Raw genomic sequence first — 13,943 nt, 5'->3', positions numbered from 1 at the left:
GGAGATGCCTTTTTTCTTTAATGGTGAAGAGAAGAAGGGATACAGGGGCAGGGGAGGAAACTGTGGCTAATCCATATCCCCTGAGACAAGTATCTGTGTGACCATAAACACTGTGATAAATGCACATTTGTAAGCAAAATAAAGCCTTTTATTTTGGAGTTTTCAGGGGAAATATTTTGCTTTTATACATTATGAAACATGATAGGAGGAATAGTCCCAATTTCTTCGGGAAATATGTGTTCTAAAGGAAATACCTTAAGGAGGCAAATATTTATGGCTTCCATAGACCACTTGACCAATTCAGTCATTAGAATGCAAGAGATTCTTTATTATAGCACCTGATTTGGATAAACAATGGTAAAACATTACTGCTCCAATATTTCAGAGTGTTCTACAGATATCTAGGCTTGTCTGAACTTGTAAAAGGGGCAATTTATATGTCACAAACTCAGAAGACAATCCTCATTAATATCAGCTCCTGCTTGTCATGTTGGAAAGCAGGCAGATTGTACACAGCATTCAAATGCACAAGTGGGAGTAAACTAGAGAATCCCAGTTGGTGGTATTATGACTAAAAGGCTAAGATGAAAAGGTGATCTAAATTAGGATCAGACTGGCAGCAAGATTACAACCTGACTCTGACCTCGCTTGTGATCTTTCTCTAAATAGAATTACTCTAATTTTGAGTGATGAATGAAGGCAATGAAGCCAGAAGGTAGTAATTAGGTGTCGACAATTAGAAAAACAACGATGGTATGTAATATAAAGACCCAGTTGTCTAATGTGAAACAGTATCTTCAATGTGCTTGATGTGTGGCCTTATTCACCATAGTGCAGTTCCTTAGGCCACTTTCACATAGTTACATTAATTTAACCATTCTGAATCTGTTCCCAATGAGGGCAGATGTAGACAGCCAGTTTTTCATGCGATATTTGTAAAATGTTTTACGTGTTAGAAATGGGTGAACGATACCAGTTATGATTTGGAAAGGCCCCGTTTTTCTAACCTTTTACTCAGAAGTCTCTCGACACTTGGAAAGGCTGAGCCTATTTGTGAACATTCCACCACCTCCCCCCTTCCCTCCTGCCATTTTCTCCCGACCCTTTGTGAAGGAAAACCAGCAGTAGGGATGTAGGAATTTGGTTTGACTCATAATTAGTGTGCCTATTCTCAACTATGGGCATTTGTTTCCCTCAGCTCCCAAAATTCACAACCATTCCTTATTTGTGGCATAATGCTGTGTTGACTACTGGCAATCTGGTTGGTGCGAAGGAAATTGCTAGCAAACACTTAAAAAAGAAAGAAAGAAAGAAAGAAACCCAGCAAGAAAAAAACACATAGGGTGATTTGAAATGGAGAAACAACAGATAGGGTTTCTATTTCTTCTGTTACTCCGCTCTACATACTTCCCTCCCAAGGTAGCTTCTCCTTTAAAAACAAAGCACAGCAACAGGTCTCAGTTACACACATTTGTGAAGAATATGCAATTGTCCCTTGTATAAGAGCTCAGTTACAAACCAGTCAAGCAAAGAGGTGCTTCATATTGAACTGTTTCTAACATGGAAAACAGTTCTGTGTAGGAAGAGGCATGAAATCTTCTTTAGATTTGCTGTGTCTGACCGTAACTGCAGCTGAGAAGCACTGGGAGGAAAGAACTAAGCATATGTAGCAAAACAGACATGTGTGACAATCTTATGTGCAACTTTAATATTTTTTCCTGTACAAAAGTAGATGTTATAATAAAAGTTATTCAGTGTATAAATTTACCTACAGTAGCTAAAGTACTCCCGTGATAGACTTTAAGATGTTAGCTTTTCTTGTTTCTAATGTCATAGACAGTGAGAAAATCACAGTTAAGGTTAGTTACTTCTGTCTCTCTGAACCAAATATAACCTAATTGGGGGTCTGTGTGCAATGTGCTGACATTAGCACATTCTACAGGGTCATGTCTTGCAAGTGAATTCAACATTAGCAGGATGATGGATGCTGAGTTACCTGTATTTGCTGCAGACTCCAATTAGATTGCAGAGGGCCTCAAAAAAGAAGAGAGACTCAAATCAGGAATATGAGGACAGTAAAATGACTTTATATGAAGGCTTTATGTTGAAGATACCAAAATTTTGAGGTTCCATGCTTTCCCCCCCTTTTCATTCTGGTGCCTTCTACATTATTTTTCTTCTTCTCTTGTTCCAGTGTGAATCAGCATGGTTTCCCCCCCACAAAGGTGTAGATAAGATTATTTTTTGATAGTAATTCAGGCATTTGGTGAACTCAGAAAGGACCTTGGTTCCCAGCAGAAGTACCTGAGGTCTCTGGAAAACAAATTAAATTTTGAGATTGATAGCAGCATTTCTATTTCAAATAGGTTTCTTTTATTTATTTATTATGTTTTGATTCACTTGAATACTTAAGGCGGCTCTTGTTCTCCATAGATAATAAGGTGCAGATTGGTATACTGGTTGGTGCTCATCATGGGCAGGAGGAATTGCAAGCCTAAGTGGATTGTGCATCATGGTCCCAATCTTGATCACTCTTCCATGTCTGGCTGATATTTTAAAAATCAGTAGGCATGTCATGTTGAATGCAACCACACATCTAGTTATGTCCTGGCTCCTGTCCAGTCCACAATCACAGAGGCTCTTCCTTGACAGTAAGGAAGAAATCTGTCTTCAGGCAGAAAAGAGATACAGGATCAGCAACAGGTAATTAGTCCCAGCAGCTCTTGGGCTAAATGACAGGAAATCTGAGGCTAGAAACTGGTCCAAGGTTAAGAAGCCCTCAAAAAGTCCCAAGGCAAGGAGTTCAAAACTGCAGAGAAATGACAGAGTTATCCCAACAGGTTGGCACACTCTTCCTTCTGAGGTCAGTGAATTACTTCTGCCTTCTGCTTGCTCTGATTTAACCAGCTATTGATCCATAAGAGGCACCTCTGTCTCTTCTCTTTCTCCATCCAGAACAGAAACAAAGTGTCTGGAGAAGAATGCTTTGTTGACTTTCTTATACAGTACTGGAGGAGGAGGAGGAGGAGGAGGAGGAGGAAGGAGGAGGAGGTGAACAGGACCAAAACTCATGGGCTTTAACCAGTGCTCATTTGTGAAGGAAGACTTGAATGATCACAGACCCCTTTCTGTGTTTTTCTCCAAAAGTTCTCTAAGGCTGCCATCTTAAGAGTTTGATTCAGTGATTCTGCTGCTGCTGTTGTTGTAAGCCCTTTCCTGTTCCTGGGGCCTTCACAAATGTTTGACTTTGCTGCTTTCCAGAGCTATCCTTAAGTGCCTCACAATGTCTTTTCTAGGGAAGCGGTTCTAATAATATAATGGTGGAATTTCTTTTGTCCATTCGGGAGAAGAAAAGTCCTGCCAGACATGCTACCTGTTCTTGTATAGTTTTTGATAGTGTGATATACATTCTTGGTAATAAGTCTGGATGCCTGCCTAAAGAGTATGTACTGATATTAGCTTCATCAAGCAAGAATGATGTGTAACTGCTTTCACTCTTGATTAACTGTTAGACCTGGGTGTGGGGGAACTGCAGTAGAATGACACACACACCCTCCAAGCTGTATTGTAATGAAATTAATTAAATGAACTGTGCTTTCTTTTGTAACAATTGATTGTAGACCCTTGTCTGTCTTGACTCCTTCTGTTTGACATGAAAGGTACAGTTGAGATAGTAAAAAAGATGAAAACTGACACCAACCACTAATATGATGGAGATAGCCTCTTGTAAAAATGCACTGAAGAGCTTCTTTAAATCTTGAGGGAAATACGTGTTGACATAATGATTGCTACTGCACAGTTGTGTAGAGTGGAAGAAATGTGGTTGAATCCCATGTTTGTACAGGAATGACAAGTGCAGCTGTACTTACCCTACTGGATCTAACTTGTCTATCTCGGAGTAAAAGTCACCTGCTATAGCAGCATTGGGGTGGGGTGTGTGTGATTTATCTGCCTTGTTAGTTACTGCTGTTGGTGTTGGCAAAATGTTAAAAACATTTGGTGTTGGCAAAATTGTTCAGTCATTCACTCATGTCATATGAGGTTGCTGTCTTCTCATTGGACTCTCCTTGTTCTCAGTATGAAAGATAATACGAGGTTCCTGTTGATCTGGTATGGTATGGTATTGTATTACAAAATTCCTGCAATGGGTAAGGATGGGTGAGTCTGTCAACTTGGCTGTTTCATTTTGGTCATTTCGTTGCAGCAGTTTGCATTTTAAAAAAATGTCCTCACAAATATTGTCAGCATCTTAATGTGAATTTTTCTTAATAAATATTTTTGTGTGTGTAGTTTTGCCTACTGTACACATTTTTGCAAGCAGTTTTTATCTAATGTGCATTTTTGCATGCTATTTTCACAAATATAGCCATTGCTATGTATTCTTTCCCATAATCTATGAACTTTTGCCCACGTTTCTTTTGATTGGAGAACTGCATTGGAAAATTCAGAAAAGGGTGATTTTCAAAGGTTACATCTTAGATCATATACTATTTTAGGCAGTGCAAGTTTGGTAGGTTCAGGTTATAATGTGACCCAAATGGATTCCTCTCCTCCCATCCCAAGCAGTGGGGGTTTGTGAGGGTTCATCTGGGAGCAGCTTCTAATATTATATATTTTTTTCTGCCACTGTTTCTGGGATGCCAAGCTATGCCACACAAGACTTACCCTTATGCCTATTCACAAATCAAGCCCTATGCAGAGAATTCCAAAGGCATAGCAGCATTACCATAACTCAGGCATCTGTAGACGCCAAGGCTAAGTTGTGATTTTCATCTCAGGAGTGATTTTGAAGAGCACTCTAGTGAATGAATGCTCCATCATCAGAAGTAGGATCACCTCAAATGAATCATGACAAGATGATATTCAAACTCATCCTAAGACAAGTGGGAGGGAAGTGAACACACAAAAGGTACCTGACAAACCACCTTAGTTATTTTCAACCTTATTATAGGCAAAAAAGAAAAGAAAAGAGAACTGTGATCAGAATATGTTCCTTTATGAAGTGTAAGTTTGCACTTGAAATGATGCTTTGTTCAGAAAGTATTGCAAATATGGCTCACATATATAATCTTTTGCTTCTTTCATCAAATAAAGTCTTGGGGGATCTCCTATCACACTTCACTTTTTTCTTGTCCATAAAACCCAAGCTGCCATTGCCATCTCTATTTCTACATCTGTGCCCTGGAGTGTGCATAGCACCATTAGAAACTATTGCATGCTGCCTAAATGTGAAAACCATTTCAGTTGGTTATTGATCATATATACAATTCAGTTCCATATTGGTCTTACTAGGAGTTGCTACAAAAAGTATTAACATCGAGTTCTTCATAAGCAAGATACCTAATAGTCCTGGAATCACGCATGGAATCACAGTGGTACCTCGGGTTACTAACACCTTGGGTTACTAACACTTTGGGTTACAGACTCCGCTAACCTGGGAGTAGTACCTCGGGTTAAGAACTTTGCCCCAGGATGAGAACAGAAATCATGTGGTGGCGGCGCAAAGGGAGGCCCCATTAGCTAAAGTAGTACCTCAGGTTAAGAACAGTTTCAGGTTAAGAACGGACCTCCGGAACGAATTAAGTTTGTAAACAGAGGTACCACGGTATTACTTTTCCCACTGTCTTCTAGGATCGCATTTCATGACTTCAGTGTTCTGTCCATGTGACATATTCATGCAGATGGTCAAAGCCTGCCCACAAGTTTTTTAATAGTTATTTGCTAATTGACTGGGCTTTCAGACATTATATATTACATTGTGTAAACGATGCATGGCCAAGTTAACATCGAAACAACATTTAAAATGGCCTAAGTTATTAGTGCTGATTATCTTGGATGGATACCAAAAAGGCAAGAGAAAGAAAGGAAGATGGATGTACTGTTTTGTAGTGCATGTGGCTGAGTTGTCATCCATACTTATTAACAAATCCTGACAGCTTCAAATGCCAGAGGGGGAAAGTGCTGAGCTTTTCTGCAGGGGGGGGGGAGCTCTGATGGAGGAAGTGACCAGTGTTTTCTGTTTAGGAAAACTGCATAAGACTGCTGAAAAGCTAATTGTTTTGAAAGTAACACCAGCCAGCCCTAAAGTCCCTTAAATGGGACACACACTTAGAAATTGCTGCTGCTTCTCTGCTCTGTTAATAAAGCTATTCCTCCTCTGTACTCTGTGTGAATTGAATGTGGGGCACGGCTATTAAAATCCAGTTCTAGCCTGCAGAAAGGAGTAGGAAGAAATCGGATTCATCTGTGTGTTATGCCAGCCCGCTGTTATAAATTTGGATTTGGTATCCAAATTTATAACAGCGTACTGCTGGGGAAAGTTCTCGGACTGTACCTTTCAATCCCCTCTCTGAGAACATGCGACTCGCAAGTGCATTTAATGAGGATTTGCCATCCCTGGGAAGGCTCTAAATTTGGACTGCTTTCATCTTCTGTCCTTACTCTAACTCCCTTTATAACCTGGAGCAGTGATCTCTCCACAGTGGGTTCCTAGCTATGCGTAAGCCAAAGGAGGAGAAGGCATTCTATATATTTCCATTAATTTAGGGAGTGTAGTATCATATCCATTTTTAGCAATGTGAGCTTTTATTAGCGGTTAAGGCATTAGAAATTACGAGTCCTTATCAGAGGTTTGAGTTCTGACTGGCAGACTTTTCCTGAGTAACAGAAGGCAATCCAAGTTTCTTTTGCCATTTGTGAACACAAATTATGTGAGCACCCCCACCCGACTTCTAGGGATGCTAGGCTGACCGCTTAAGCATCTCCCCCAAGAAAAAGAGAACTGTATCACTCTGACATAGGCTGAAAGGGGTCATAGCTTTTCATAAATTTACACACGTTAATTTATATGTACAGTTTCACATTTATAAATGATTACTATCATTTAAATAGAAAGGGAGTACATTTCACTCTAGTGTGCAAGACTGTGCCGAGGTGCCCTGTGTGCCTGCTCAGTGTGAATACAGCCTCTTTATTTGTTATTAGATTTATATTCCAGCCTTCCTCCTGAAGGAGCCAAGGATTGCCTGATTATTAATGAATAATCAGATTATTTTGTTACCATGTAATGACCTGAGATGCATTTGTCTTATGATATACCCAGTACTACTTTGTTCTATATGGTTTGGTTTGTCAAACCATACTGTTTGCTAATTGTGATATCATGACCATAACAGTCTTATTTTCCTCATTCATTTAATGCAATATTGGGATATTTCCCATGTACATGGACTTTAATAAAACCCTATGTACTTGGATTGCTTTTTTGGGAAGGGGTTTGCATGGTTTGTTTTTCTGGATATTAAGCAGAGTATTTTGGGAAACAGGAAAATCTAACTCTTGTGTAAAATGGTTGAAACCTTTGACCATTACTAATTTTTCATTATGCAATGTTGGCAAACTGAGCATTTAAAACTGATTTGGGATCCTGTTAACAACAACAACGACAACAACCCATCTGGCTGGGTTTCCCCAGCTACTCTGGGCAGCTCACAGCATATAACTATAACATCAAACATTCAAAACTTCCCAATAAGGGGCTCCCTTCAGATGTCTTCTAAAGGTCAGATAGTTGTTTATTTTTTTGACATCAGTAGGGAGGGTGTTCTACAGGGAGGGTGCCACTACTGAGAAGGCCATCTTCCTAGTTCCCTGTAACCTCACTTCTCGCAGTGAGGGAATAAGCAGAAGACCCTCAGAGGAGGACCTCAGTGTCTGGGCTGAACGATGGGGGAGGAGACGCTCCTTCAAGTATACTGGGCCAAGGCCATTTAGGGCTTTAAATGTCAGCACCAACACTTTGAATTGTGCCTGGGAACACACTGGGAGCCAATGAAGATCCTTTAGGACCGCCGTTATATGGTCCCGGCAGCCACTCCCAGACACCAGTTTAGCTGCCGTATTCTGGATTAGTTGTAGTTTCCAGGTCACCTTCAAAAGTAGCCCCACACAGAGCGCATTGCAGTAGTCCAAGTGTGAGATAACCCGAGCATGCACCACTCTGGCGAGACAGTCTGCGGGCAGGTAGGGTCTCAGCCGGCGTACCAGGTGGAGCTGGTAGACAGCTGCCCTGGACACAGAATTGACCTGCACCTCCATGGACAGCTGTGAGTCCAAAATGACTCCCAGGCTGCGCACCTGATCCTTCAGGGGCACAGTTACCCTATTCAGGACCAGGGAGTCCCCTACACCTGCCCGCCCCCCAATTTTGAATTGTATTTGAATAATAATACATATAGGCTTATTAAAAACAAATTATTTATTGCTTACAATATGGCCATGAAATAGTGATTAAGGTTGCATAAGTTGTTCAGATGCAGAGTATTCTTTAGCAGATTGGTTAGTATGCAGACTCCCTTTATAAAACGATGGTGGTATATGCTAATCTGTGGGGAAATATGTTGCCCAATATGTCAAGCATAATGGGGTATGCTGTATATACTTGGTTGTTTTTTGTGTATATTCTTTAAGCCAACAAGACCAGCCTTATTCCAGAGCATCTTGTAACTGGAGGTGACAGTGTCATGATTGTAAAGTAGCTTTGAGTTACAATGAAATACTGTGAAGGAGGCTACTGAAGTCATCCTGGTGAGAGCCTCATAGAGATGATCTCTTGAAACGGGAAGCACTAGTGCATTAGCTCATTTGTGAAGCTAAGCTCCCAACTCATAAGAAAACATGACAAGGTTCATCTAGTCCAGCATTCTCATTTCAGACATGGCAAGCCAGATGCCTCCATCTTTCAACAAGATATAGCAATTTGTATTACCTACTGAGAGGATATAGAGTGTAGTGAGGGGAATAGTGTTAGGTGACAAGGAGGAAACAATGACTTGTCCTTAGCTGTCAGCTCGTTCCTCTTTCAAATCAGGAGAGTAATTGTAGCTACTTCCTCACTGGATTTTAGAGTTGTTAATATAAATGTGCTGACAGATGTTAAGAACTCAATACTTTGGTAGGATAACTTTGGTAAAACAGAGGGAGGGTAAAATATGGAATTCTGCAAAAGGGACGAGTAGTATTAGACATGGATACATTGTGGAGCCTTGGATTTGAATTTCTGGATTGGGCATAGACTAACTGGTTCTCTGATTCTGTAAAGTGGTGAGAACTCACATTAAAAATAATTTTAATGAGTGAATGAGATATTGATAATGAAGTAGTTTGTATATTAAAAGTTCTATATGAGTAGTAGCTAACTGGGTGATCCCTGAAGAACTGAATTGTTAAAAAACCACTGAATTAATTAGCACTGGGCCTACTTTCTCATATGCTTGAAATCAGTTTTGCAAACAACAAGGGTGAGTTTTGTGTGGCCTTATCTTCACTAAAATTAAGATTGGGGTGGGGGAGAACTGACAGTTGCAGTTTGAATTTGTAGTGATTTCTGCTTTTATAAACTAATCTTATATTATAATATAATATGTAATAATATAACACGAATCCCCCACTGCAATAGATAGGCACTGGGATTTACAGGTGACTCCAAGCCTCTGCTTGCACCACGGCTGAGTGGTGCCTCCAAAGCCATATCGCGTTCCTGTGTGGGCTGCCACTGGCATCGCAGTACATCCCTCATAATATTCTGTTCCACTAGCCACTCATGAACAAATGCACTTTTCAACTCCTTGATGTTGTATTGATTGTTGTTCTTGTTTGATTGGTTGCTGTTGCTGTTTTTCCTTTACAGTGTGCGGGTGCGACTTAGCTCAAGGTGGCTTTTTCATTAAGAATGGAGATTACCTTTGTACTGTGGATTACCAGCGAATGTACGGGACCCGATGCAATGGCTGTGGGGAGTTTGTGGAAGGAGAAGTTGTAACTGCTCTTGGGAAGACCTATCATCCTAACTGCTTTGCGTGCACTGTATGCAAGTAAGTCATCTGGTGTTAGATAAACCACTTCAGGACTGCAGACAGTACCAATGCAAAGTAAGAGATGCATATTAAAAATTACATACATGATAAAATATTATATAAATGGTAAATAGTGGGGGGAGGGGTAACCTTTTCCCTAATACTATTTTCCTGCTGAAAATGCTCTCTTTGCCCTCACCAATATTTGCCCCTGAATCTGAGTAACACAGAACCAAATTATTATTATTATTATTATTATTATTATTATTATTATTATTATTATTAAACAATAACAGCAACAATATCATCTTTCTACTCCTGGCTTGGAAGACAATTATAATTCATAAAAGCTATTTTCCAGTTACTGTACTGTGAAGGGTTAAGTGTGAATGTAATTCTGAGTACATTGGAGCTTGGAAACTAAGCGAGAATCATTCCTGGTTAGTACTTGATTGGAAGGCTGCCTGGGAATACTTGGTGCTGTAAGCTTTTCCTTCTTATGTGAAAGGTTGTAGTTCAGTGCTGTTCCCAGGGGACCTACACTACTCTGTGACTGTTGAGAAGATTAGAAATTGCTCAAACTATGGGGGCTGGTTGAGCACACAAGTTGCTGAGCATGAGCCATCTGATCAGCACTTAGAATAATAGAATCATAGAGTTGGAAGGGACCCTGAGGACCATCTCGTCCAACCCCCTTCAATGCAGGAATATGCACCTGTCCCTTACGGGGATTGAACCTGCAACCTTGGCATTATCAGCACCATGATCTAACCAACTAAGCTATCTTAACTTATTTAAAAGAAGCTGGATGTCCAGAATGCAAAAGACTGCTAAGTGGTTGATTTTTGCATGAGCATAGAAAGTCCATTGGCCCTATTTCCCAAATGAAAAGCTTCATGTATGCTAGACTTTTAAAAGAACAACCTCTTCATACTGTTCCTGTGATATCTTTTTTTGAAGCGAAACTATCAGTCAGTCTCATCTAACATCTGCTTCTCTTCCAGTGGAGGTGCATTTAGTCTTTTGGATTTTCTCCAAGTGCCTGGCTTTGCCAGTGTTGCATTTTGAACATTTTTGGCCCACATTCCTGCGAGATATTGATTTGCACCAAAGGCAGCGGCTGAAGAGAGATGAGAAAGAGACTGAAAGAATGAAACTCCACAGATAACCTTGAATTAAAATCCTTCTGTTCTTTCGTTCTCCAGACGTCCTTTCCCACCAGGAGACCGGGTTACCTTTAATGGAAGAGACTGTCTCTGTCAAATGTGTGCTCAGCCTATGTCATCCAGCCCAAAAGAACTCTCCAGTTCCAGCAGTAAGTACTCTGTAATCTTTTCCTAAACTACAAAATTGAACTCTTGGATAGTCTCCTCTCTATTTTGTACCATTTGTTCAGTCTAACCTGAGCAGTGCTGATTTGTTTCTGGGGCTGCTCAGTTCTGCATTCTGGAAATCTGAGCACTACATTTTTAACCATGCATGGAGAAGGTATTTTGTGAATTAGTCTCTTGAGCTGATCCCATGACATGTCTTTTCTCTCAAAATGCATTCTAGTCCCTAGTGCTTTTGATAGTAGATGCTCCAGAGAATATACAACCTAATTTTGCCCTGTTGGTGTAAGTGCTGCGATTCCCATTAAAAGAAAAAAGTGAAAGTGAATTTGCAATGTTTCAAGTAATTGCTACGTATAAAAAGAATTTTAGAAAGCTGAAAATGACCTAAAGTCTAGACAGTGGTAACATAACATTTGATCTCATAGTTCCCTTATTGTGATGGAAAATTTGTATCTAATACAATATTTAATTTGATTTGCTGTACACCATGTGTTTCCCCTTCCCTTTCCCCAAAGCCATGACCTCTGGTAACGCTCAGCTTTTGGAGTACATCAACTAGACACTCTCTACAAGTGTTTTATAATAATTACTTGTATCTCCTGATATTTTGGTCATGTCAATACTTGGACTGATTGGAAAAAGAGTAAAACATTACAGGAAAGGATTAGCTCTTTTCTGTTTTCTAAGTACAAACATTTCAGCCATCCTGAATTGCCACTTGAGGTTTTTAAAATCTCTCAGTACTGCTGGCAGTTACTGGTAGTGATGGCTGATCACTTGTTTCTCACCTCTTGGTAGCTACTGTGGGGCATTTTCAAGGTCTGAATGAAATTCCAGATTTTTACAGTTGCGAAATTGACAAATAATAACCCTATTGTAGTGTTATATGCAGTAGATATATGAGTTGTGGCTAGTTGGTTTGCTAGTTTAGGAATGCCAAAAGATCCTCAAAATCAGATTCTAAATTTTTAAATAAGAACTTCACAATTTCAGCAGTTGCACCTTTTTTTAATATCAGCTTAGGAATTAAATTGTAAATAACTGTTGACAGTAGTTTATAAAGAAGAAACAATTTTGTGATGATTATGTTAAGAGATATAGTGGCAAAGTAAACCAGCAATCCCATCATCCAAAGAAGTATGTGAGTACATTTGTTGAGAGAGAGAGAGAGAGAGAGAGAGAGAGAGAGAGAGAGAGAGAGAGAGAGATTATACTATACAGGTAAAAATTCTGGTGGTCATCTGTTGTTATTGTCGAAGCAAAGTATAAGATAATGTTAATGCCAAGTTTTGCTAAGAACACCAGATGCTAATTCTGCTAGAAAATGAAGTTGAGTAGAGTTTAAAAAGCAAACTTCAGAAAAATGGTAGCTGGCAAACATTTGTCTTCCACGTCTCTTCTCTCATGTGATGGTTCCTACTCTCCTGCTCTGACAGGTGAATTTTAATTAGTGCAAAATATTCCAGATCTTCCGCTTCATTCCAAAGCTGCAAGCCTCATCAATCTTCCCTCTCCTTTTGAAGTCATGTTTTGTAATGTAGCCCTGTTCAGAAGTAAATCTCTTTTATAGGATGTGTCTCTGTTACTTAGTTACTTGCTGTTAAGTAGATTAGCAAGAAAGCTTATAGGTAGAGAAAGAAGGATGCAAAAAAAAATTTCAATTGCCCTAATTGTAGATTTTAGATTAAAGATGATTATTGTATCTTCCAGTGAAATTTCTGTTGTATGTTTATGGTGATAATATTGGGCGTTTGTCTTTCCTTTTTAAAAGCATAGGTAGTTGAATATTTTAGCTGTGATGAAAGAGAAAGTGAGTTTATTTTCATACAAGGGCTATGTGTGTTAAATCTCTCAATAAACACAACTCTATCATTCAGAACTCAGTGATATAATCAGATTGAAGGTAAAATAAATGCACCCCCATTAGTTTCTAATTCATTAATTTCGAATTCAGAGGAATGGATGAAAAAAAGGAGCAAGTGAGCTATTGAATGGAAATCCTTTCCTTCCATCGGTTTCTGACAGGAAGGATTCAGTACGGAAACTGACAAGAGACAATCCATTGAATCTTGGGAGTACAGTACTCTGAAAGTGACAACTTTTGAAACCTGTCCAGTATGGAACATAGAAACATTGGCTCAAAAGCCTTCAAAAGGTCTCTGAGGCGCTGCAAATTGATACACCTAAGGAACATTCTGCAGGGAGGGGAGATCTTGGAGTGCCCTAGGAGTGACAAAACAGGAGCAGTTTTCAGGTGCTCACAACTATGCAATTAATGATTGCATAGAGAGCAAGGACACTGGAGGAAACATCTTTATGTACATAGGGTCGTCTCTTGAGTGGGAACCTTGAATAATTGAATAATCCCATGTGCAGGACTTAGGCTGGAGATGACACAATGGCAGGGGAGAGCCCCCGCCATCTATCTGGATGGGGTACCCGCATTGGGGCCTTAGTGGAACCTCTGCTGTCCTGCAACACCACAGCACCGGAAGGGTGAGGGGACTTGTCACCCTTTCGTTGGTTGCTTCTAAAATGAAGATCCTTTGTTCAGTTTGCCTCAAAGGTAGCAGGTCTGATGTCCATGGAAAGCAGTCCGGAACCTGAAAATTTAATGCCATTTATACAGAAAATGCCAAGGTTATAGGTAACGGATTACAGTAACTGCAGAGTTACTTCATTGTGAGGCCAGAGCCAAGGGAATTGTAATGGTTTGGAACTATGATCTCTACTCGTCAGATATAATAACATGTTA

The 13,943-nt window shown here is 39.9% G+C and overlaps 1 protein-coding gene across 33 annotated transcripts in view; it reads left to right on the top strand.

Annotated features, from left to right (window-relative positions):
* Positions 1 to 13,943, top strand: part of ABLIM1 (actin binding LIM protein 1) — a 208,286-nt gene that overhangs the window by 110,064 nt on the left and 84,279 nt on the right. For all 33 annotated transcript variants that reach the window (XM_081192939.1, XM_081192950.1, XM_081192946.1 and 30 more), the window contains 2 exons: positions 9,689 to 9,872; positions 11,060 to 11,169. In XM_081192939.1, the coding sequence (XP_081049065.1) occupies positions 9,766 to 9,872; positions 11,060 to 11,169 (217 nt within the window). In that variant the 5' untranslated portion in view covers positions 9,689 to 9,765. The remainder of the gene's footprint in view (positions 1 to 9,688; positions 9,873 to 11,059; positions 11,170 to 13,943) is intronic.

Source organism: Podarcis bocagei (assembly GCF_964188305.1).
Source record: "Podarcis bocagei genome assembly, chromosome: 4".
In the NCBI taxonomy this organism is placed as follows: domain Eukaryota; kingdom Metazoa; phylum Chordata; class Lepidosauria; order Squamata; family Lacertidae; genus Podarcis; species Podarcis bocagei.
The sequence above is the reverse complement of the archived record's forward strand: the minus strand, read 5'-3'. Positions and strand labels throughout refer to the sequence as shown.